This window comes from Antedon bifida, chromosome 7 (assembly GCF_963402885.1).
Source record: "Antedon bifida chromosome 7, ecAntBifi1.1, whole genome shotgun sequence".
Taxonomy (NCBI): Eukaryota; Metazoa; Echinodermata; class Crinoidea; order Comatulida; family Antedonidae; genus Antedon; species Antedon bifida.
In genome coordinates, this window is record NC_136232.1 from 13,596,318 (window position 1) to 13,617,306 (window position 20,989).

The 20,989-nt window shown below is 32.0% G+C and overlaps 3 protein-coding genes across 6 annotated transcripts; 1 reads left to right on the plus strand and 2 right to left on the minus strand.

Annotated features, from left to right (window-relative positions):
- The first annotated feature begins 1,359 nt into the window (after nucleotides 1–1,359).
- LOC144848069 (uncharacterized) lies at nucleotides 1,360–8,095 on the plus strand. 3 transcript variants are annotated; one of them, XM_078704740.1, is made up of 10 exons: nucleotides 1,360–1,895; nucleotides 2,428–2,577; nucleotides 2,935–3,066; nucleotides 3,762–3,902; nucleotides 4,110–4,415; nucleotides 4,577–4,644; nucleotides 5,243–5,483; nucleotides 5,792–6,088; nucleotides 6,669–6,744; nucleotides 6,895–8,095. In XM_078704740.1, the coding sequence occupies exons 1-10, from the start codon at nucleotides 1,754–1,756 to the stop codon at nucleotides 7,175–7,177; spliced, it is 1,836 nt and encodes a 611-aa protein (XP_078560866.1). In that variant the 5' UTR covers nucleotides 1,360–1,753; the 3' UTR covers nucleotides 7,178–8,095. The 3 variants fall into 3 exon arrangements, with proteins under 3 accessions (XP_078560866.1, XP_078560867.1, XP_078560868.1); XM_078704741.1 differs by lacking the exon at nucleotides 6,669–6,744 and having other exon boundaries at nucleotides 6,895–7,143; XM_078704742.1 differs by lacking the exons at nucleotides 1,360–1,895; nucleotides 2,428–2,577 and adding an exon at nucleotides 2,589–2,637.
- Nucleotides 8,096–10,793: 2,698 nt separating this feature from the next.
- Nucleotides 10,794–17,798, minus strand: LOC144847717 (uncharacterized). Of its 2 annotated transcripts, none has more exons than XM_078704212.1 (6): nucleotides 17,757–17,798; nucleotides 14,086–14,230; nucleotides 13,788–13,901; nucleotides 13,282–13,473; nucleotides 11,893–12,065; nucleotides 10,794–11,578 (listed from the first exon to the last, which is right to left on the minus strand). In XM_078704212.1, the coding sequence occupies exons 1-4, from the start codon at nucleotides 17,759–17,761 to the stop codon at nucleotides 13,294–13,296; spliced, it is 444 nt and encodes a 147-aa protein (XP_078560338.1). In that variant the 5' UTR covers nucleotides 17,762–17,798; the 3' UTR covers nucleotides 10,794–11,578; nucleotides 11,893–12,065; nucleotides 13,282–13,293. The 2 variants fall into 2 exon arrangements, with proteins under 2 accessions (XP_078560338.1, XP_078560339.1); XM_078704213.1 differs by lacking the exon at nucleotides 17,757–17,798 and adding an exon at nucleotides 16,829–16,848.
- Nucleotides 11,323–12,769, minus strand: LOC144848932 (thyroxine 5'-deiodinase-like). Its single transcript, XM_078705883.1, has 3 exons — nucleotides 12,743–12,769; nucleotides 11,893–12,065; nucleotides 11,323–11,578 (listed from the first exon to the last, which is right to left on the minus strand). Exons 1-3 carry the CDS (start codon nucleotides 12,767–12,769, stop codon nucleotides 11,323–11,325), a joined length of 456 nt encoding a protein of 151 aa, XP_078562009.1.
- Nucleotides 17,799–20,989: the final 3,191 nt, after the last annotated feature.

The window sequence follows — 20,989 nt, forward strand, 5'->3', positions numbered from 1 at the left end:
TCGAAATACATTTAAAACATAGGTAACAAAATCAAGACACGTGGAAATCTAAGGAAGCAAGGATAAGCAAAAGCAATTAAAATCGCTGTAGCTCAGGCTTGCTTATCCATAATAATTCCGAATAAAGCACTGTTTCTATAATTTGACAGTATGATTTATATATAATTTACGTATATACGTCGGCGATACTATAGATTTTAATTTGAATATCTTTTATTTCTTCATTTATAATAATCATTTAATGTAAATAATTAAGTAAGTGCAACTCAGTGTCTCACATTCATACGCCGTTCGTAAATCTAAATGTTTAAATATCAGTGCAGATTACCCCTTTGAGAATCGTGTCCACCTTTATTATCCATACATTATTATTTTCACATCTATCATCATTGTACATCATAGTATATGATGTACAATGATTATTATATGCCTAATATAACATTATGCCTATTATAACATTATGCCTAATATATTTAAACGTGTTTAGAAATGGCCATTTTGAAAAGACACAGTCCTTCTCCGAGACCTGTGAAATAAAAAAAAAAAATTAATTTAATGATTCATATAAATAAATATTTATTATTATTAACCAAGTAAAAAATATCCACATAAATAATCTAGTTCCTAAAAAATATCAATTAAATCTATATAAACGAAAAATGTATATCCCGCTCTAGCATGCATCCCGCTCAATCCATACAAAATAGCGCGACCGATTTCAAACGCGACAGATATCATCAAAAGTATAGCTCTAGCGGCGCGCCATACAAAATACCGGAAGTTGATTTTATCGCGACCGATTTCAAACGCGACCGATTTCAAGCGCGACCGATTTCATCTGACACCGTCCTCAGTTGTACGCACGCGCACCAGAGATCAAATTGATACGCCCTCATCTTTCAGTATTTTTATTCACGAGGCGGGATCTCCGAAGAGATAGGTATCTCTTCGGAGATCCCGCTTTGTGAATAAATACTGAAAGACATAAGTACAGACATAAGACATTATTTTTACGTATTTGTTTTATTGATCTTATGACAAGTTCAATTCATAAGATAAAAAGAACTGGTTCTATGAATTCTATTTTTTTTTCTATTAAACATTCCTCGACTAAGGCTACTGTATCTTGACTTTCTGTAAGTAAAGATGTTTATACATACTATATCTAATATGTAGCCTATTCTATATTTATTTATTTATTTAACCATATTCCAAGAGAGTGACCCAGCCAGCGGAAGCTGATTTTGAGGGGCCCTCAACAATAAAAGCGACATAAAAACATTACAAGTAAAAAATATATTACAGAAGTTAAAATTCAATAAAAAATTAAATATATAAATGTAAATTGAAAGGCAAAAATGTAAAAAGTTTATGAAGATAAAAATTCAAAATGTGTCATTATTAAGCATAAAATTCTTTAATTTACTTTTAAAATTTAAAAAAGTATTGCAATTTCTAATTAAAACGTCTAAAGAGTTAAAATATTTAGGTTCTTTATAATTAAAAGAATGTTTAAAAAGTTCACATTGAGGTCTTGAACAACGAGATCACACCTGGAAAGTTGTTGGGTAGCCATTCTACCATTGGCAGTAATTCTGGCAAGCCCACGGCAGATTTTAGTTGGGGCGAGATTGTTAGAGGCTCGATAGGCAAGACAGCCCGTTTGATAGTCAGCACGTATATAAATTAATTCCAAACATATAAACCCAAAGACTTACAAACAATTGCAAATGTATTTACCTTTTTGTTTTAAATGTTAGCTTGTCCTTCACCAAAATGGAATCCTCCAAATTGTGAAATGGACTGTCCCGTGTGTTATAATGGCGGAGTGTGTGACGATAAAACGGGTATCTGTATTTGCACGGCAGGATTTAAAGGCACGGCTTGCGAAACAGGTAATAATTTATTTAATATTTAATTTATTTTAAAACATATAAAAACATGTATACGTTTAAAAATTGTATTGTTGGTTAAGCTGATGAAGATATAACTTAATTATCAATTTGGTTATGCAAAATGTTGTTGTTAGCACAGCCATTTTTATAGTTATGACCAAGAAATTCTATATTTACCTGGTGTTATGTATTTAATACCTTAATTAATTAGCCTACATTCAACTATAAATAAAGACAACGGTGGCTAGTATCTGTCTCTATATAAGAATATATTTATTAATGTTTTTTTATACAAGATCGGGATAGAAGATTATCATAATAATGTGCTCTGTTATAGAATATGTAGGACTAATAACATATACAAATAATATAAGTTGTGTAATTTTTATACATAAACTTCTAAATAATAATTTCTATTTACAAGTATTTACATTTTACATTAGCTAATCATTCTTTCTAATGGTAACTTCGTGTGGTTTAATTTTCGTCGATTTTTAATTTGATATATTCAAAGAATACGATATAATTTTAGGTTGTGGAAATAACAACTGGGGTCGTGACTGCCTTAATGTTTGTTCTTCTGACCCAGTTGGTGTAAATTGCAAAGGAGCACTTTTCTGTCCACCTGATCCAGTTGGTTGTGCATGCATCAATGGTTTTGGAGGAAGCGATTGTAATACAGGTTAGAATTAATATACTGTCGCTAATGTTATATTCATGACAAAGATCAGAAAAAGACAAAGTAATTATGTTTAGTAGGAATCAGTACTGTATGCCTCTCTTTTATCTACCGCTACTATAGATAGTCACCTTAGTCATAGATAACCGTACTATGTTATATCAGGAATGTTTGCATTAACATGTAGGCACTACAATTGAAGTGATTAAGGAAATAAAATAAATAAACTGGATTCGAACCACCTTAAATAAAACATAAGACATAAAACGACTTTCCTTTTGCGACAATATCTTTTATCACCATTGGGCCTACCATTATCAGGTATCAGAGTTAACAATACTGTCTGTGGTTTTTTTTTAGTGTGCATAGATTTATTCTATGGTGCGGATTGTCGTCAAAAATGCAACTGTGTTAATAGTGATTGTAATCAAATAACAGGATGTAATTCCGGGTCAACATGTTCATCTGGTTACACAGGAAACAAGTGTTTAGGTAAATAAGTATAAGTTGAATTAAATTACTGTAGTTATTTTCCTCATGTATTCTTTCATTACGATTAGTATAATCATGGACCTATAAATTAGATTACCAATTTATAGGTCCATGGTATAATTAAAAATACTTGCGTTAGCGTATCTACTGTATTCAACTCTGATTACAGTAAGATAGAAATTTCGGTTTGTATGTAATTATGTTCAATCACTCGTTATCTTTATTTGTTTCAAATTTTTCCTGACAACTCCTAATAGTATTATTTTTTTTAGAACAAAATGCATATTTTCAAAATATTTGAATATATATATATGCGAAAATACCCTACGTAATAATAGCCGAGGTTCCTGAGTACCACGTACCAAACCTATCATAAAACAATTTTTTTCATTAAGGAAATTGAGATAGGACTACATTTACATTTCAAATCACTCTCTCTTCTTTAACATAATACATGATATAGAGCTTCCACTACATAGACTACATATTGTCATCCGTCCGTGATCCGTCAATAATATCGAATTGCTATTATTTGTCAAATCATAGCATTTCATTTGAAACATTAAATGTTTGTTTTGACGCTAAGGAAGCCAGAAACTGAGTTTCTATAAACGCCTCTCATTGGATAACGAAATACTTAAAGTCTCATTTCACTAGAATAATTGCTAAAAAAATAATATGCTTTGTTTCTAAAGAGCCTGTATCGTGTCCACCTGGATTCTTTGGTCTTTTGTGTAACTTCCCATGCCACTGCAATAGCTCTGAAGATTGTAATCAAGATGGAGTATGCCCTAATGGATGTAACGAGGCTTGGGCTGGCATAAACTGCAGCATAGGTAATACACACATATTGTCATTAAAGTGTAATACTCATTATGCGATGCCTGTCCAGAATGAATATCCTAGACAGGTCATATCCAACCATTATCGGTGTATTGATTGCAAGTTTATGCCTATTAAGCCAAAGTCAAATTTTCGAGAAAGAACCTCTCTACTTCATTTTTAAATAGTCTGTTTCTAGTGCGTTTCTTATTCATAAACAGCATTACCATACCGTTCTGAACCACCAACTGTAAACCAGGCAGCAACTACTTTAACATTTGACGTCACATGGATTCCTGGTGAAGACTATGGGACAGGAACAATTACCAGACGGAGGTTTTCGTATAAATCATCGGAGATGGATTCATTTGTATTAATAAATGACACGAATAACAATTTAATTGTTATTGATAATCTCACCCTAAATACTCAAGTTCAATTTTACTCTCAATTTTCGAGGATGGTTGGTGGTATTGAGGTAGATGGACCAGAAAGTACCATTGGATCAACCAACACCATATGTACAAGTAAGATCTACTATTTTAATATGGATATTTTAGGTTTTTTTTATTTTTTTTTTGTAAATGTCAGTGTCCTTATCATTTAGCATATCTAGATATTTAGAACCTTGTAACTTGTACATTTTTAAAACTAATTGTAATAATGAACTTTATTACGTATTATATAGAACCTTTAGAAGAACCTGAGATAGAATTAAACACTGTTGAATATAATCAGGTCATCGTAAGATTAAAGGTATATTCCAGTCTATTATTTTTAGTCGCGTGCAAACGCGACTCTACAGCTCACTATGTCGGTCGGTCGGTCGGTTGGTCAAATTTTAGCACGCGACTGCAGCCATGTATATGACCTGGTTCTTTTAAAAACGTTTGTACGTTTATATTTTCAGCCTGTTACTTGGGCTGGAATCACCAGTCTAGTGATCTGCGGTTCGAATCTCACCCGAGAATTACTTAATTAAGTGTTCTCAATGTATTTAGTATAAAGTAGGTCTACACAATTACATCAGAGTATAATAGGGCATTACTTAACTCACTGAGACGCAAAGCTACTCCACAGTATTTAAATACAATCATCATTACTTGGGCTTTTATCGAACCCTAGTCATTAGCGCAAGCTCGGTGGTAATTTGTTTAAAAAATATTTATGCAAGTTTTAATTTAAACCTAAATAATAGAAAAACCAATCAATTAATACAGAATATAGAAAGCCATACAACTTAAAGCTTCACAGATTCGCCATGCCAAGTGAGCATTTGTTCTTATTTTGTCATTTCTGATTGATAAAATTGGTTAAATATAAATAAATATCCTTTTCTTATAATTATTTCCAGCCTGTTTCTAGTGCTCCTGAACGCATCCAATGTAACTATATTCTTCGATATCAAGTGCAATACTCTGACATAGATGGAAATATACAAGATGTAGTCAATACAACAAGTAGTTCTCAATTAGAAGTTGAAATATCAGGATTATCAAGTTGTACTGGTTATATCATAAACGCTCGAGTTGTTAATAATATGGAGATTGCTGGTAATTGGGGACAGAGTATACCGATACAAACAGCGCCCTCAGGTAAATGTTTTAAACGGACACGTAAAGATAGAAAAGGTAGTAAATTAATGGTTAATTCAAACTATATTATATTAATATATTTTTCATCTGTAAGTAAAATTAGAATTTTGAATATATATATAAATGGATATTAGGCCTACTCTCTATCTACTTACTATGATTTTGAGAGGTATTCGCTCGCTGACATCAATGTTGTCTTTTGCTGAATGGCCAGGGTGGCTGCTTATTGGTTACGGGGTTACGGGGTTGGGGTCTAATTCAACCTAAATTTTTTCAAATACTTTGTTTATTCTCTGTTCCAATGATAGAGCCATCAATAGATAGCAATCCGTTCACAAATGGAACACACTTGCGAATTAAGTGGAATGCTTCGTGCGACATCCCAGACCGTCATGTGACCTACCATTATGAACTATCAGGTGGTACGTTTCAGCAAAGGAATACGACAGAAACTGAAGTTGTTTTTAACGAAGGAATTGAATCCTGTACAGAGTATACATTCACGGTATTAGCGTCATATCTAAACGTAAATGGTACATCTGACACAACGAAATTTAAGTTAGGGACCAATTGTGGTTTACTAAAAAAAATCAAGAATATTCAAGGTGTGTATTTTTCTCTTTAGTTTTCAGATTAATATTAGGCTTCCCGTAATAGTTTTATAGATATGTTATAAATTAATGTTAAATGTTATGAATGAAATAATTGACGATTCGTCAAGAAGCTGTAGTATTGTGTTTAGAAAATTCTACATGAGAAAAACCATTTTCAAACTATAACTTTTGTACAATTGTAATTGTAGTTTTGCGTCAGGGAGTTGAGTAATTAGATGTTTTGCCCTACTCTGACGTAATTTGTGTACTTTATACTAAGTACATTTGAGAATACTTGCGAAAACATTCGCAAGTAGTTCTCGGGTGGGACTCGAACCCACGACCTCCAGATCACTAGCCTGGTGTTCATACCTCTAGACCACCGAGCTTGCGCTGATGGCTAGTGGTTAGATTCGAGCCCAAGTAAGCAGCGGGTACTGCACCAACAGGATTGTAATTGTAGTTTTGCGTCAGGGAGTTGAGTAATTAGATGTTTTGCCCTACTCTGACGTAATTTGTGTACTTTATACTAACATTTGAGAATACTTGCGATAAGTATGACTATAAAAACGATAAAATATCCTATTTTCAGGTTACGTTATATATGTAACTGTCTCAATACTTTGGACAGTTATCACAGTTGCTGTCACCTTGACGGTTTCTAAACGGTAAAGTATTACTCTAAAGTAAAGTTATGTCTATGTTTACTTTTATACTGTTACTATGGTAAAGAATTAGACAATGGTATCAGAACATTACGATCAAATTATTTTACGATGATGAACTACTATTAACTACGGAACCTTTGTTTATTTTAGATTTAGAAATCGTTCAGAAAAAGACGTTGATAAAGACGTTGATAAAGACGTTGATAAAGACGTTGATGAAGACATTGATGAAGACGTTGATAAAGCATCTACTACTCAACAAAATGTTTGCGCCATAGATACAGATTATCAAAGTTTGTCTAAAAAATATGAAGAAAGTGAATATGAAGGTATTAAGCCCACTGTTGCAGGTTCTGGTGAACACGTGTACACAATCACGCAGCCTGACACTCAACCTGTACCGGATCATGTTTATGATACAATTGAAAAGTGACGAATATAAAACTATTTAGTTTTCTGTAGTACCGAAGAAATTTTAAAAAAAACACTGCTGTAGTTATAGTACCGACAACAAAATCGACAGTTATAACTAAGCATTCCAAAAGAAATTGAATTAAAATAAAATTCGGATGATCTATCACGAGTGATAGACCACTGGTCATTAGTCAACTCGCTTCCGAATGTCCTAGTGAGAATCAAGCTAACCAATCTTTTTATTATATATTCTTTAACAACATATCTAAGGTAGAGAATAATCAGCGTGGTAGACCTGCTCCAGATCATGAATAAGAGTGCTCGATACAGAGGTAGAGCAATATAAATGAATGAAAAATCAAGACTCGGGTTAATATTTTACCATATTTATTAACACTACAGACTGGTGTTAGACTCAGAGCCTAACACCTAAAGATTGAGGAGGTATTTTTGTCTCTCTCATGAAACAGCCTGTAGTGTTAATAATGTTGAAATATTAACCTGAGTCTTGATTCTTCATTCATTTATATTGCTCTAAGGTAGAGAATATAAATATATAATAGGCAAATTATTATAAATAAATTTATTATTATTACAACAATTCTTCACTTCATAAAACATTTTAGTATTACATCAACTTCAATTGTGTAAGAAGCGTGTTTTTAATTACTTTTATATTTTTACACATTGCGTTGGTTTTACGATTCGCGACTTTAACATAATCGATTGGTCAAGGCATTTGAAATTGAAAGCTCTACTCCTAATCTCTAATTACAATATCTTTTTACAACTTTTAATTTTGGCGGGCCTGTTTTGTCTGAATTCTGCGTTTCTACATGAATTAGGCCAATTTCCGATTATTCTTTTTGGAAAATTTTTGAAAATATATTAGTATTTATCATAAAGACAAAATAAAACCGAATAAAACAACCATTGACTTACAGACCATGGAGTTCTTTCTTTCTTTAAAATCCAATTTTCGGTCAAAAAATAACTATCATGCAACAATAAAATGGCTAATTCAACTAAATTCAACTTTAAATTAAATTTTAATTATTTTTTTCCAGGTACCCAATATATCTATCATAAACTTTTAAATTGACTTGAATGAGAATGTAGCGTTTCATACATTAGTTTATTTAAATTTAAATTCATGCATTTAATATGTAATTATATATTTATCGTTTCAAATTGATTAATTATTATTCATATATCACCGGGCGGTTTAGAATTTGCCTGTGGGTTTCAAAAATAATTTTTAAAATATAGGCCTATTTGTTTATTTTAATATCTCTTTTTATTTGTATCCGTCTTCATCTGATGTACCTATATCTCGTGTTGCTTGAAAATAATTAAAATCAATTCAAATCAGAACTCGAAATCAATAATTTATTCCTAAAAAAAATAAAGTGAGAGTTGTATCATCAATTCAAAAATCGTCACTAAGTAAAACATGTTGTTCGTCGTTCACCACCTGATTTGACCATTATTATGCAAATGAATGGATCAAGAACTCAAGCCAATTACGCAACAGTCACCAACAACAGAAGGAGTAATAAGGCTGACAGAGAAACGTTTTATACAATATAGGCCTACAACAAGAAGTAATGAGGCAGACGGGTAAAAGAAACTGTTTGTACCGTACATCGTGGAAAGTAATGAGACTGGCGGGTAGAATGAACGTGTATTAGCAACAATAACAAGCGTAACAAGTACTAACAGCAAAAAAATGTATCGTTTGTCCATGCTAGAAACTCATGAACAGTACAGTACGTTACATTATTTATACAGGTTGTTGAATCTCTTGGATAACTCGCGTAAAAGAACCGTCGACACTTTTTGCCTATAAACATACAAAAACATATAGCAATTTTTAGTCGCGTGGACGCGACTCTATAGTTCACTATGTCGTTCGGTCGGTCTGTCTGTCGGTCTGTCTGTCGGTCCGGTATCACTATGCATTGTAGCACGCGACTTAATTGCTGTTGGCCTTGTTTGTCTACAGCTCACTATTTCGGTCGGTCGGTTGGTCGATCGGTCGGTCGGTAAACACTAACTTGTATATGGCCTTGTCTTGATATCAGTTTCATCTAGCTAAGTCAATTTTCACAGTATATTCCTTATGGCCAGGAATCGATGTGGTTATGTTTTCACGGTGCGCAATCAAAAATTACGCGGTCTACGAACGATTTAACGAAATCACGTTTGTAATCATATCTTCACAAGCATGAATCACAATTAAATAAAATTTGGTACTCATAAATTTCAGGGCATAAATCATCATGGCAATACAAGTACGTGCGCTTACAATTTTCAAAATTGTCAAAATTTATTTTCGATGAAATAAGAGTACGTTTCAGGCAATTTTAATTAAATGTTAATATGCACTCTTTTTGTCCGATTTCTGTTTTACAACCTTTCTTTAATAATATCATCATATTTGATTCACTTTTCAACTCGAAATTACGTTATACGAGCACGTCAAAAGTGACAGGCTACGCACGTGTAAATTAAAAAAATATAAATATTTTTAAACATTTTCAACATTTTTAAATATGTTTTCAATTTCGGTTGGTTGGTCGGTCGGTTGGTAAACACTAACTTGAGCACGCGACTGCAGCCATCTATATGGCCTTGTTTTCTGTGGCTACACATGTAAAGTGCTTTGACAATGAATAGTTCTAAAAATTGTTTAAAGCCATAATATGGGTTTATTATTGTCAGTAATATTATTACTGAACCAACGTATTTTAAACAGTTTATTATATACAATATTATAAATGATCAATGTGATAACATTAGGAAACATTTTGTGAACTTATTAAATAAACATAACAGCCCGAAGAGGATAGGTAAGGTAAGATGGAGGATACAAGATCAGATTTTAATATAAGCTTTGTGACGTGACCAATACAGTATATCAATTTTTCTGAAAATCAATAGGCATGTTCTGTATACCTATGTAAACCGACATTTTCAGAATGATAACTTGAAAATTGTAGCTATTGTGCTAACAAACAAAGCAAGCAAAAAAAAGTAAAAACAAAAGTTTATCAGAAATGATATTCTATGACAGTATATTTAAGTTCCAAATGGATCACTTTATATTTAAATTTATCACATTTGTAATGGGTAAGGGATTTTTAAATAAATATATAAAGCTGCCATGTGTGCACATAATGTGGTTGTTTGCGCAAATGTGACGTTTTGCACATGTTACGGTTCAAACAGCTACTAAACAGGGTCCACAACTGCACTATTAGAACGCAAGATACGAGATGGTACATAAGGTTTAAGCATACGGGAAATGCACCTACACTATCGATAGACTTGAAAGTGAGCAAAGCTATTTTATAATTTATACGAAGCGGAACTAGAAGCCAATGAAGCTCGTGGGTCCTTGGAGGGCCTAATCCGAATTTCCTCAGTTTCCAGTTAAGCTTGAGGACCAGAATAATACATTTAAAATTAACATTAGAATTGGTGTGATTTCGTGATAAGTCTTGCTGATGTGTTCTGGATGCGTTTCAACACAACGTCACACACCGCACTATTAAATTGACAAAGTGTTAATAAACATCTACCTTATGAACACCTAGGCGCGCCATATGTGATAGAAAACACAAACCGCACTATCAGATTGATAAAACATTTATTTTCAAAATAGAACAGTAACACATCAAGACAATAAACGTCAAACGGTTAAGTTGTACAATAATACATTTTCATAATCGTCGTCATAGGGTTCTTTTGCGTTAATGTTGAGTTTGGAATATAAATGTAATAAAAATAAAGCGTATACTATTTTACATTAAACCATAGGCCTAAACGTCAATAAACGTATTGATATATTTCTTTTTTTTTAAACAATTTTTCATTAACCTTTTAACTTTTTAACCTTTTCATTAACCTTTTAACCCATCTGTCTTAATCAAAATGCTTAATTTTTTTAAATTTCGTTTCTTGGTTGTTTTTACTTCGAATCTCTAAAATAAACACAATATATGCATCAGGATGTCATTTACACAGGATAAGTAGTGTAATGTATTGTTGCTTTTCTGCTCAAACTTCACGTTAACTGCCATGTTGATTAGTGTTTTGTTATTTTAAGTTTGTGTGTATTCAAATAGAGAAAAACACTAGTGCCGTTACGAACAAGACGATTTATTCAAAAAACTTCTCAAGTACTTGGCGGGCCTCATCTGTCATTAATCTCATCGGTTCGTCCATCTGTGATATTATGTTTCTACCGATATACATGATCTTATCTCCTTTTATTAAAAATATTCTGTCTGGATGAGCATTGAAGGAAAGTCTGAATTGATTATCCATATTATCACACACCAGACGAAGTTGTGTTTTGGAGAATGGATCACTTGTAAAAACTGAGTAATGTTGTTCATCAACTTTGATCAAGTTCCTTTGTTAAAAGAAGAAAATTAAACAAATTACTCGATTAAGTATCAGTTTTTCAGAGGTTAGGGTCAGTAGGCCTACATTGGTTCTGTTAGATTTAGCAGTCACCATTAGAAAAAAAGAATTTGAAGCATTATAAATTCGGCACTTTTAAAATATTCTGAACTTTGCATCGTGCTTAGAGGCAGACTGTCCTCTCTATTATTAGTATTAACAGAGAGGATGCGTGTTCAAAGAGGCCCTCATCTTTCTCAAAATAGAATGTGTTACCAACCCTATTTTTATTATTTTATTGTTAAAATGACAGGAAAAACCTACATAGCTGCTTGTTTTCTATCATCCATCGTAGCATGTTGAGTGATACTACTAAGTACGGGGCCCAAGTTCCATAGTTCTTTAGGGTGTGCTTCTGTTTGGTATATACACAAGAAATCTACCTTCTCTTTATAGTCATCGAATAATCTAGAAAGACCGCCACCTAATACGATGGCCTGTATAGTAAAATGTTATTGTTCGTATAAGTATAAAATTAATGATAAAAATTATCATGAATTAAAAATACGTATGGGTGGATTTGTTTGGGTTGTTGTTTACAATGAAACAATATAGGCCTAATATGAAATGACATAATGCCATTGCCTAAATTAATTACAATCTATAGGCCTACCGTTATCAAGATAGACTATTATAAATTGCAATAAACATGTTTTTTTAGTAATCTAGTTGTAAAAGGTGATTTTTAGTTTAATACCGTTGCTAACCTAACAAGTACTAGCAACGGTATTGAACGCGCCCGATGTGAAAACTCCCTATTGTTACGAGAGGCCCTATTGTTACGAGAGGGATACAATATTTATCTGATTTTCAATTCATCATTCAATCGCTATGTTATGATATATGCACCATGTCTTATGGTCGCATATTCGTGACAACATTTAGAAAATAATAATGAATAAGTCTTAAGAAATTATGTAAATTTAGTGAAGTGAATCGAGAATCAACTTTTAGCCGTCTGTTTGTTTTAAAAACTATTAAGATGGGTTTGTCTAGACAGACGTACAACTTTAAAGAATTCAACTGTATCGGCACAAGCTCTCAGAGTAACTAAAAACAACTATTCCAAATAATAATGTCAAATTCCTATATTAGACACACAAAAAAAAGAGACATTCCGATCTCGATCTTTTAGAGTCATGTTGTCACTTGTTGTGAACGAAAAGAGATGCTTTCATAACTAGTTGATTTGATCGTTTTCGTTTATCTTTTAAGTTTATTTTGTCTACCGACCATAGGTCAAATGGCTTGTTGTCGACGAAATGGTTCAAAGTATATCGATAAGAATTTAAAAAATGACAAATCTTGTTGACATAATTCAAGTTCCAATATTTTATTATTTCATATTATGTTTAATATAGTTTATTATTTATTTAAGTTTATTATCGCATTTGTTAATATCTGAGGTCTAAATTATAGTGAATTTTTTAAACAAGGAGAGGAAAACATGTCTTCTACATATAGTAAAATACGGTTTATCTGTTTATATGTTAGCCTTTAGTTTTGAGAGATCGAATGTGAACGTGTTAATATCAATTACAAATATGTAAGCTTTTGAAAAGTAGGTTTTATTGCACCACTAATTGAGTTTAATTAATTCCTCTTCAGACTTTCATCATTTTAAGTTAAAAAACGGCTAATAATTACAATTACCTGAAACGGAGGTCAGGATGCTGATGACGTAACAATGAGTAGAGGGCGTTCCTTGTGGAGATGGAGTCTTGAAAGCGGGAATTTTTCCTGTGTTTCAACTGAGACCAATTGAACATCCGGGTAGGCTGATCCAATTGTTAAAACATCTTTTCCGGGTCCACTGTGAAGCACGTAATTAAGTTCCTTTAAGACCTAAAATAAACAAATATTTTGAATACTTTCAATATGTATAATAAACTTGATTGGTTCAACTTACAAGTGGAAATGACATGATAAATATCACTGATGGTTTGATGAAGATAACAAAAATGATTATGATGATAATCATTTCAAACAATGACATTGTGTACGAGTATGAATGAAATCATTGATAAAGATGACTACAGATGATAATGATGATGATTAATTTTCTTGGTAATTAGAATATTAGGCGGAACGAGAATGTGATTGAGGAAATTGGTGTTGACGAAGTCGATTCGTGACGCATTATGTTCAAAATTACCTACCTGTTGATTCCCGGAAAATTTAGTGTAAACGTAAGCTAAAATACCAGGGAAACGAGGCGGTACCTTGATGTCGAATTCGTTTAATACTCGATAATCAATCTCTTTCCAAATACCCTAGAAGTCACAATAAGATAATAATAATTAGATAATTTCATGAAATTCATTTTTAAACCCGTATAGCTAAAGAGGTTTGAAGACTCTGAAACTCTTGAAATATGAATAACCATGGAGTAAAGAATAATATTCTTTACTCCATGGAATAACGCATAATCAAAATGTTTTTGTCATAATACGTCACCTTTATATTCACTATCACGTCACTTTCTTTAAAATCAAGACGTTCTTTATACGATTCCATTGTTTCAGGTGCAAGCATAAGTTCTTTCTGTCGTCTGACAATATTGATGGCCAACTCGACATCCCAGCCAAGGTCCTCCATATTGCTGTTATAAATTATGTAAATCAACACACGAATAACATTATTGATTACGATACCTAGGCCTTTAAAGTTCAAGAATGGAGTTAAAATTATGTAACTATTATGTAACAGCTGAATAATGATGATGGATATAACAGACAAGGAGAATAAGATTACAATCAGTGGTGACAATTGAGATTGATTAGTACTAATACCATTGAAGACAACATGTTCTTTAGACACTGCAAATATGTAATCAATTCTACTCATATTTAGTCAATACGACTGATTTCTTGTCCATCAACATGTTCGACGCCCACATCTACTGAATTTCGCGTAAGCGATTTTTTCTTTTCCAGTACACAGTCTCAAAAAGATAATATATTATATAGATAGTGCCTGCTTAGAGGTGAAATATAAGATTTGATATTTTGCTCGAGGGAATTAATATGTATTCCCGACGAGAGCTAAATATCATTCTCAATTTTACCGATATAAAAGGCGATATAAAATATAGAACACACCTAATAACTATTTGAAACCTGGTGATGAATACATTAATGTTAATGTCTTTTTAGTTTTATGACATTATATAACTTCAAATGACCAGATTCTTCTCCTAAGCATATTGGTACAATATTCAATGATTCGTAACAGTAGAAAGGTAACATTGTTTTATCTCTGATGTTCTAAACTGGGTTATATGCTACTATCCATTTTGCCGGTTAACAATGTATACATTTACATGATTTATAATTTCTAGGTTAGTTTATGCTGCATTTAATTCGGTATGGTTGAAAAAGATGCGTGACTCCATTAATTACATGGCATTTGCATTTTAATGAAATATTAGGCTTATTATCACTATAAATATATATGCTAGTGTCTCCCTTTAATATCATGTGAACGAAAAACTTCTAATACTATAGTTTTATTTTACTCAACTAATTAATTTATTTCCTATATGAAATAATAATTACAGTTAACAACATATAATATTTAAAATAATGTTTACCCTGATATACAAACAAATTTAATATAATAACTAGATTTGAACTCGTCACTTTGACGAATTCGGGTTATCCGCCACGCAAACTGCACGTGCACGTCATACGTTAGAATATTGCGCTCAGAAAAACGATTATGCCATTGACAAAATGTTAACGCGCTCTCTATTTTGTGTCACGTCTAAGTATATTAAGCATAACACTATACTGTATACATACTACATTCAGTGCAGAATAGATGAAAAAAAGTGACCAAAGTTATTGACGCTTTTGAACATGATGACGTCATCACAATTTTAAAAATAGTAAATCATGCGAAAGGTAATTGATTGACCTAGACAATATAAAAAAATAACGGGAAATGGAATACCGATAAGTGGAGATGCGCTCTATTAAATGTGATGAGCTATGACGAAAGAGACAAAAATCCTCTATTTTATATTCGAGTGGCCATACGATGACATCACAATGTCGGGTTAGCCATATCGATGCATGATTCGATATCTACAACTCATCTACTTTCAGAATATGTAATAAAAATTAAAATTAACCATGTAGTTTAAAATCTATGACTGTTTAAAAAAAGGCATAATTTTGACGAATTTTTGAACTTTTTCATCAAAAACGCACGTAAATTATCTAATTCCATGTGCTCGTATGACGTGATTTTAATTCGAAATTGTTTAAAAGTTGGTAAAATTACTAGAAATGGCTGGAAAAACATAAATCACGCGAAAAAAGCATGTTTTAATGCTACGTGCGCACCGCGCGCGTACAAATTTGCGCGCGCGTGGGAATTTTTGACATGCTCAAAATGACATGAAACGCATAGAAAGTTGATTAGAAATTGATTTTTCGCATTTTGAAATTTTAAACGCGCGTGCGCTCGTAACTTTGTGTGAAACATGCAATTTTTAATCCATAGAAAGTTTGCCCTTGATATGACTTAAATTTTCACCAAGTGTCAATACAAAATGACTTTTTGTTTTTAACCTATGTTAAATACGCGAAATTCATAAAATTGCGCGTAACTTACGCTGCGCCACTCGCACCGGACCGAAAACCTTATTACGACATCTTCAGATAGAGGTCAATCTTTTGATAAAGTTATACACTGTTATGTTGAGAAGATTTAGAGATACACGCGCAACAAAATTCTGGGAAAGAAAGAAGAATAAGAAAGAAAAAAAAAAAAAAACTAGATTTGAACTCGTCACTACGGACGAGTTAGGTTATCCGCAGCGCAAAAGCCACGTGCACGTCATACGTAGAATATTGCGTGCAGAAAAACGATTATGCCAATGAAAAAATGTTAGTGCGCTCTCTATTTTGTGTCACGTCTAAATATATACGGTATAACACTATGTACTGTATACGTACTACATACAGTTCAGAATAGGTGAAACTAAGTGACCAAAGTTAATGACGCTTTTGACCATGATGACGCCATCACAATTTTAAAAATGGTAAATCATGTGAAAGATAATTGATTGACCTAGATAATATAAAGAAATGGTGGAAATGGAATACGGATAAGTAGAGATGCGCTCTATTAAATATGATGCGCTATGACGAAAGAAACAAAAATCCTATATTTTATATTCGAGTGGCCATACAATGACGTCACAATGTCCGGTTAGCCATATTCATGGATGATTTGATATCTACAACTCATCTACTTCCAGAATCTGTAATTTAAAAAAAGTTCACCACGTAGTTTATAATCTATGACTTTTTTTAAAAAGGCATAATTTTCACGAATTTTTGAACTTTTTCATCAAAAACGCGCGCAAATTTTTTAATTCTACGTGCTCGTATGACGTGATTTTAAGTCGAAATTGTTTGAAAGTTAGTAAATCTACTAAAAAAAGACAGGAAAAACAAAAATCAAGCAAAAAAATGATGTTTTTGCGCTACGTACGCACGCGCGCGTAAAAAAATTGCGCACGTGTGGAAATTTTTGAAATGCTCAAAATGACATGAAACGCGTAGAAAGTTGATTAGAAGTTGATTTTTTGCATTTTGAAATTTTAAACGCGCGTGCATGCGTAACTTTCTGCGCAACCTGCCATTTTTAATCCATAGAAAGTTTGCGCATGATATGACTTAAATTTTCACCAAGTGTCAATACAAAATTACTTTTGGTTTTTAATCTATGATCAATCATTGAAATTCATAAAATCGCGCGTAACTTACGCTGCGCAACTCGGACTGGACCGAAAACCTTATTACGACATCTTCAGATAGAGGTCAATCTTCTGATAAAGTTATACAATGTTATGTTAAGAAGATTTTGAGATACACGCGCAACAAAATTCTGGGAAAGAAAGAAGAAAAAAGAAAAAAAAGAAAAAAAAAAAAAAAAAGATCCTGACAATAACAAGGGGTTATCCGCCAAAGTGCGGATAACCAAAAAAAAAAAAAAGATCCTGACAATAACAAGGGGTTATCCGCCAAGTGCGGATAACCAAAAAAAAAGATCCTGACAATAACAAGGGGTTATCCGCCAAGTGCGGATAACCAAAAAATGGGGAAAAGACTTACCTCATGGGTTATTGAAATGCAATCCAGCGCTTACGGTTTGTATCAACCATGGAGTAAAGCAACTGAACTGAAACAAGACTTTATATAGAGCAATATCCCCAGGTATGTAGGAATAATTATGCTGGAATAGTCCATTTTGTGGTTTCAGTTATTACATTTTTTTAATGCAACTTAATGTAGTCTAGCTAACAGATAATATATAATTTTGTTTACTACTATTAATGATTATGGTATATTTATTTATATAAACTTGTCTGTAAGCTCCTCATATAAAATCAAACAGCTTATCTTTTGGGCAAACTCACACTAACAGGATTGAACGGAAGAGTCCTACTACATTGATAATCCAGATCTACATTATGACACGTTACAGTTACATAATTGCTATTACAATGAGTCGCTGTTATCAAAGCAGCACAATCACCGACTCACATTAGGGACTGATAAAGACAGTCGACGTAAGGTGGCAATTATTGTAAATAAACTTGGGATGAACGTAACAATATGTAATACGTGATAATTTGTATTACTGACAAATTATGTCTTGCGATTTAATGATATTCTGTCGCCTGTGTCTCAATTGATAACAAACATCGCTAGTTTTAAAGAAACAAGGTCATATACATGGCGTGCGCAAATTTGAGTTAGTGTTTACCGACCGACCAACCGACCGACAATGAGCTGAGCTAAAATACATACCAATGTAGGCCCAAACAATCTTTCTTCCAATTGTTTTATGTCCATATTTGATTGGATTTGAAACTATAGAACGAAAAATTCTAATCATGTTTTTGTTACAACATATCAATATCGAAAGACATTAATTAAATGAATAGATAGAACAATGTTCAATATTCTTCTCACGTTGATTCACTTTGTATTCTCTGAAGTAAAACATAAAACAGTTTCAATCCTCAATGTGAAGTTTGTTTGTTTCTACATAATCATAAGCTTATCATCGTGTATAAGTATAGGCATATAACTGTTATAGCATATGGACCTATAAATGTATAGGTCCATGGTTATAGTTGTAGCAAGCCGATTCGGATGTTGCTCCCAATTTATTTTTGATTGCATAAATGAATAAATAAAAATCAACATGAGAAGAATATTTAAATCTATTGTTTTGTTCTATTCATTAACTACTGTAATATAGACGTTTTGATAGTAACATGACATATGACACCGTTTATTTTCGAGCACGGTTTTAAAGTGGAGCTAGCCTACACTCAGACTTTCTTGGCTTATATTATGTTTAAGTATGTTTATTTGAAACTAAGGCCAAACAAGAAATGGAAAAAACATTGCAAAGTTTCCATGTAATGAATGATAAAGCAATGCATTAATAATATTATCATCATAATAATATGCCTATATTCTAATGAAATATTTTATTAAATAGGTCATACCAATGCAACAGACATATTATCTCCTTAGTTACGCGTACTTTGTACCATTTTATCTTTAGAACGAAATAACCTTTATAAGAGTTCATTGTTATATAATGAATATATCAAATTTACCAATACTAAAAGCATTCTATTCATTTCTAGGTTAAAGTACGGGGATCAGGAATGAAATAATGATAAATTATGCCATTGTAGGCCAGACAATATGAAGCATATGGCGGTAATGTCAAAATGCATCAGGTAGGCCTACATAAATTCAATCAATCAAGAAAATCACTCGTTCTCCCTACAGCCTCTATATTTCCTTACATTTTATGTCTTCAATATTATAAATTTCACACCCATTATCAAATCTTATTAAATATAATAATGTATTATAATGTAATGTAATTATATAATTATTCAAATATTATTTCACTTTCAGTTGCCACAGTCACTGAATATCAATAATGTATAATTTTAGTTTGTTTCAGTGCAGTAATCGCAATAAACAATATGTACAATTATTCAAAAAAATGCTGGGTAAATATGGTAATTGAATGTACAACAGATCAACGAGCAAACAATATATAGTTACTGAAGTAACTACAGAAGTATAGATTTGACATGGTCCTTTAGTTTTAAGCTTTATCTTTTGAAATTGTACAGAGCGTCCTGGCCAGCTAGAGTCTAGTTGGTAGATAGAAGTTGGAAGCTTAAAATAAAAACATTTCCTTCTACAATTTTGACTACTAATATAAAACTACAGCGATAATCAGAGATCATCAATTTATTAAACAATAGTATTATAAACTGATATTATAAACATATAATAATACATTCTACATTAAATGTAGTAAATGCATCGTATTGCATTTTTTTGTATCTTCAGTATTTCATGTATACAGAATAGCTTTATACGGTTTAAACATGTCTTGAATAATAATCACAGAATCTAGAATAATGTACATACTAAAGCTATGTGCACCACTGAAATTCATTGTCTCAGTGGTTCTGTATTTAAATTTAACATAATATTATAAAACACCCAAGTAAATTCTTGTCATTTGAGTGTGTCACATGATATTCAATAAAATACTACAATTAACGCACATGAGAAGACTGTTGTCATTGATTGGAAGATTGTGTGTCACATGATATTCAATTACATACATTAAATATTAACAAATTCGAAACAACCATGGTAATATTTCGTTTCGGTAATAATCAGCTTCCTTCACAATTTAATACTTTCTTTTCAATTTTTGTCAATTACATTCTTATAATAGGGTCTTCGATCGAAAAATATCATTTACGAAAAATATTCTATTTCACTTCAAAGACATCTTTTATTTATTATGGTCATTATTTATGGAATATCATGCCTTTTAATCTCAAATTGTCAAATACATTATCATTTTTAAAGGAAAATATAAACAATTATTAATTCATAGTTATGCAATATAATATAGTTTTTTTTTTTTTTTGCACTTAGGAGAAGTTATTTAAAGTGCATTTCTTGTATTGTTTTCTACTTATTTCAGTCATTAGCATATTTATTGTTTATTTTATCTGGAGGTTCAGACTTAAAGCCATCATAGCTTATTGTAATCTCCACAAATCAAATGCTGTATTATTATAAATGTATGTAATGTAGTATGTTGTGTGAAATAAAACTGAAATTGAATATACAATCCAATGAACACACCTGAGTAGATTCTTGTTATTTGATTGAATAACAGTCACATAATATTCAAACTACTAAACCAATGAACCCTTACGTCATTACATGCAAGTACAATTTCGTTATAGCATGTTCATTCTTGTTACAATGAGCATTTATGT

What these genes read in the sequence shown, in the direction of transcription:
- LOC144848069 (XM_078704740.1), top strand. Translation starts at nt 1,754, where the DNA reads ATGTTAGCTTGTCCTTCACCAAAATGGAATCCTCCAAATTGTGAAATG. An exon ending in AGGCACGGCTTGCGAAACAG is followed by an intron (nt 1,896 to 2,427) that starts GTAATAATTTAT and finishes ATATAATTTTAG; the next exon opens with GTTGTGGAAATAACAACTGG. An exon ending in ACCTTGACGGTTTCTAAACG is followed by an intron (nt 6,745 to 6,894) that starts GTAAAGTATTAC and finishes TGTTTATTTTAG; the next exon opens with ATTTAGAAATCGTTCAGAAA.
- LOC144848932 (XM_078705883.1), bottom strand. Translation starts at nt 12,769, where the DNA reads ATGACTCTAAAAGATCGAGATCGGAAT. An exon ending in TAAAAGATCGAGATCGGAAT is followed by an intron (nt 12,066 to 12,742) that starts GTCTCTTTTTTT and finishes TTTACTATACAG; the next exon opens with GCCATCGTATTAGGTGGCGG. An exon ending in GATAGAAAACAAGCAGCTAT is followed by an intron (nt 11,579 to 11,892) that starts GTAGGTTTTTCC and finishes CTTTTAACAAAG; the next exon opens with GAACTTGATCAAAGTTGATG.
- LOC144847717 (XM_078704212.1), bottom strand. An exon ending in ACGTGATAGTGAATATAAAG is followed by an intron (nt 13,902 to 14,085) that starts GTGACGTATTAT and finishes TGTGACTTCTAG; the next exon opens with GGTATTTGGAAAGAGATTGA. An exon ending in AATTTTCCGGGAATCAACAG is followed by an intron (nt 13,474 to 13,787) that starts GTAGGTAATTTT and finishes TGTTTATTTTAG; the next exon opens with GTCTTAAAGGAACTTAATTA.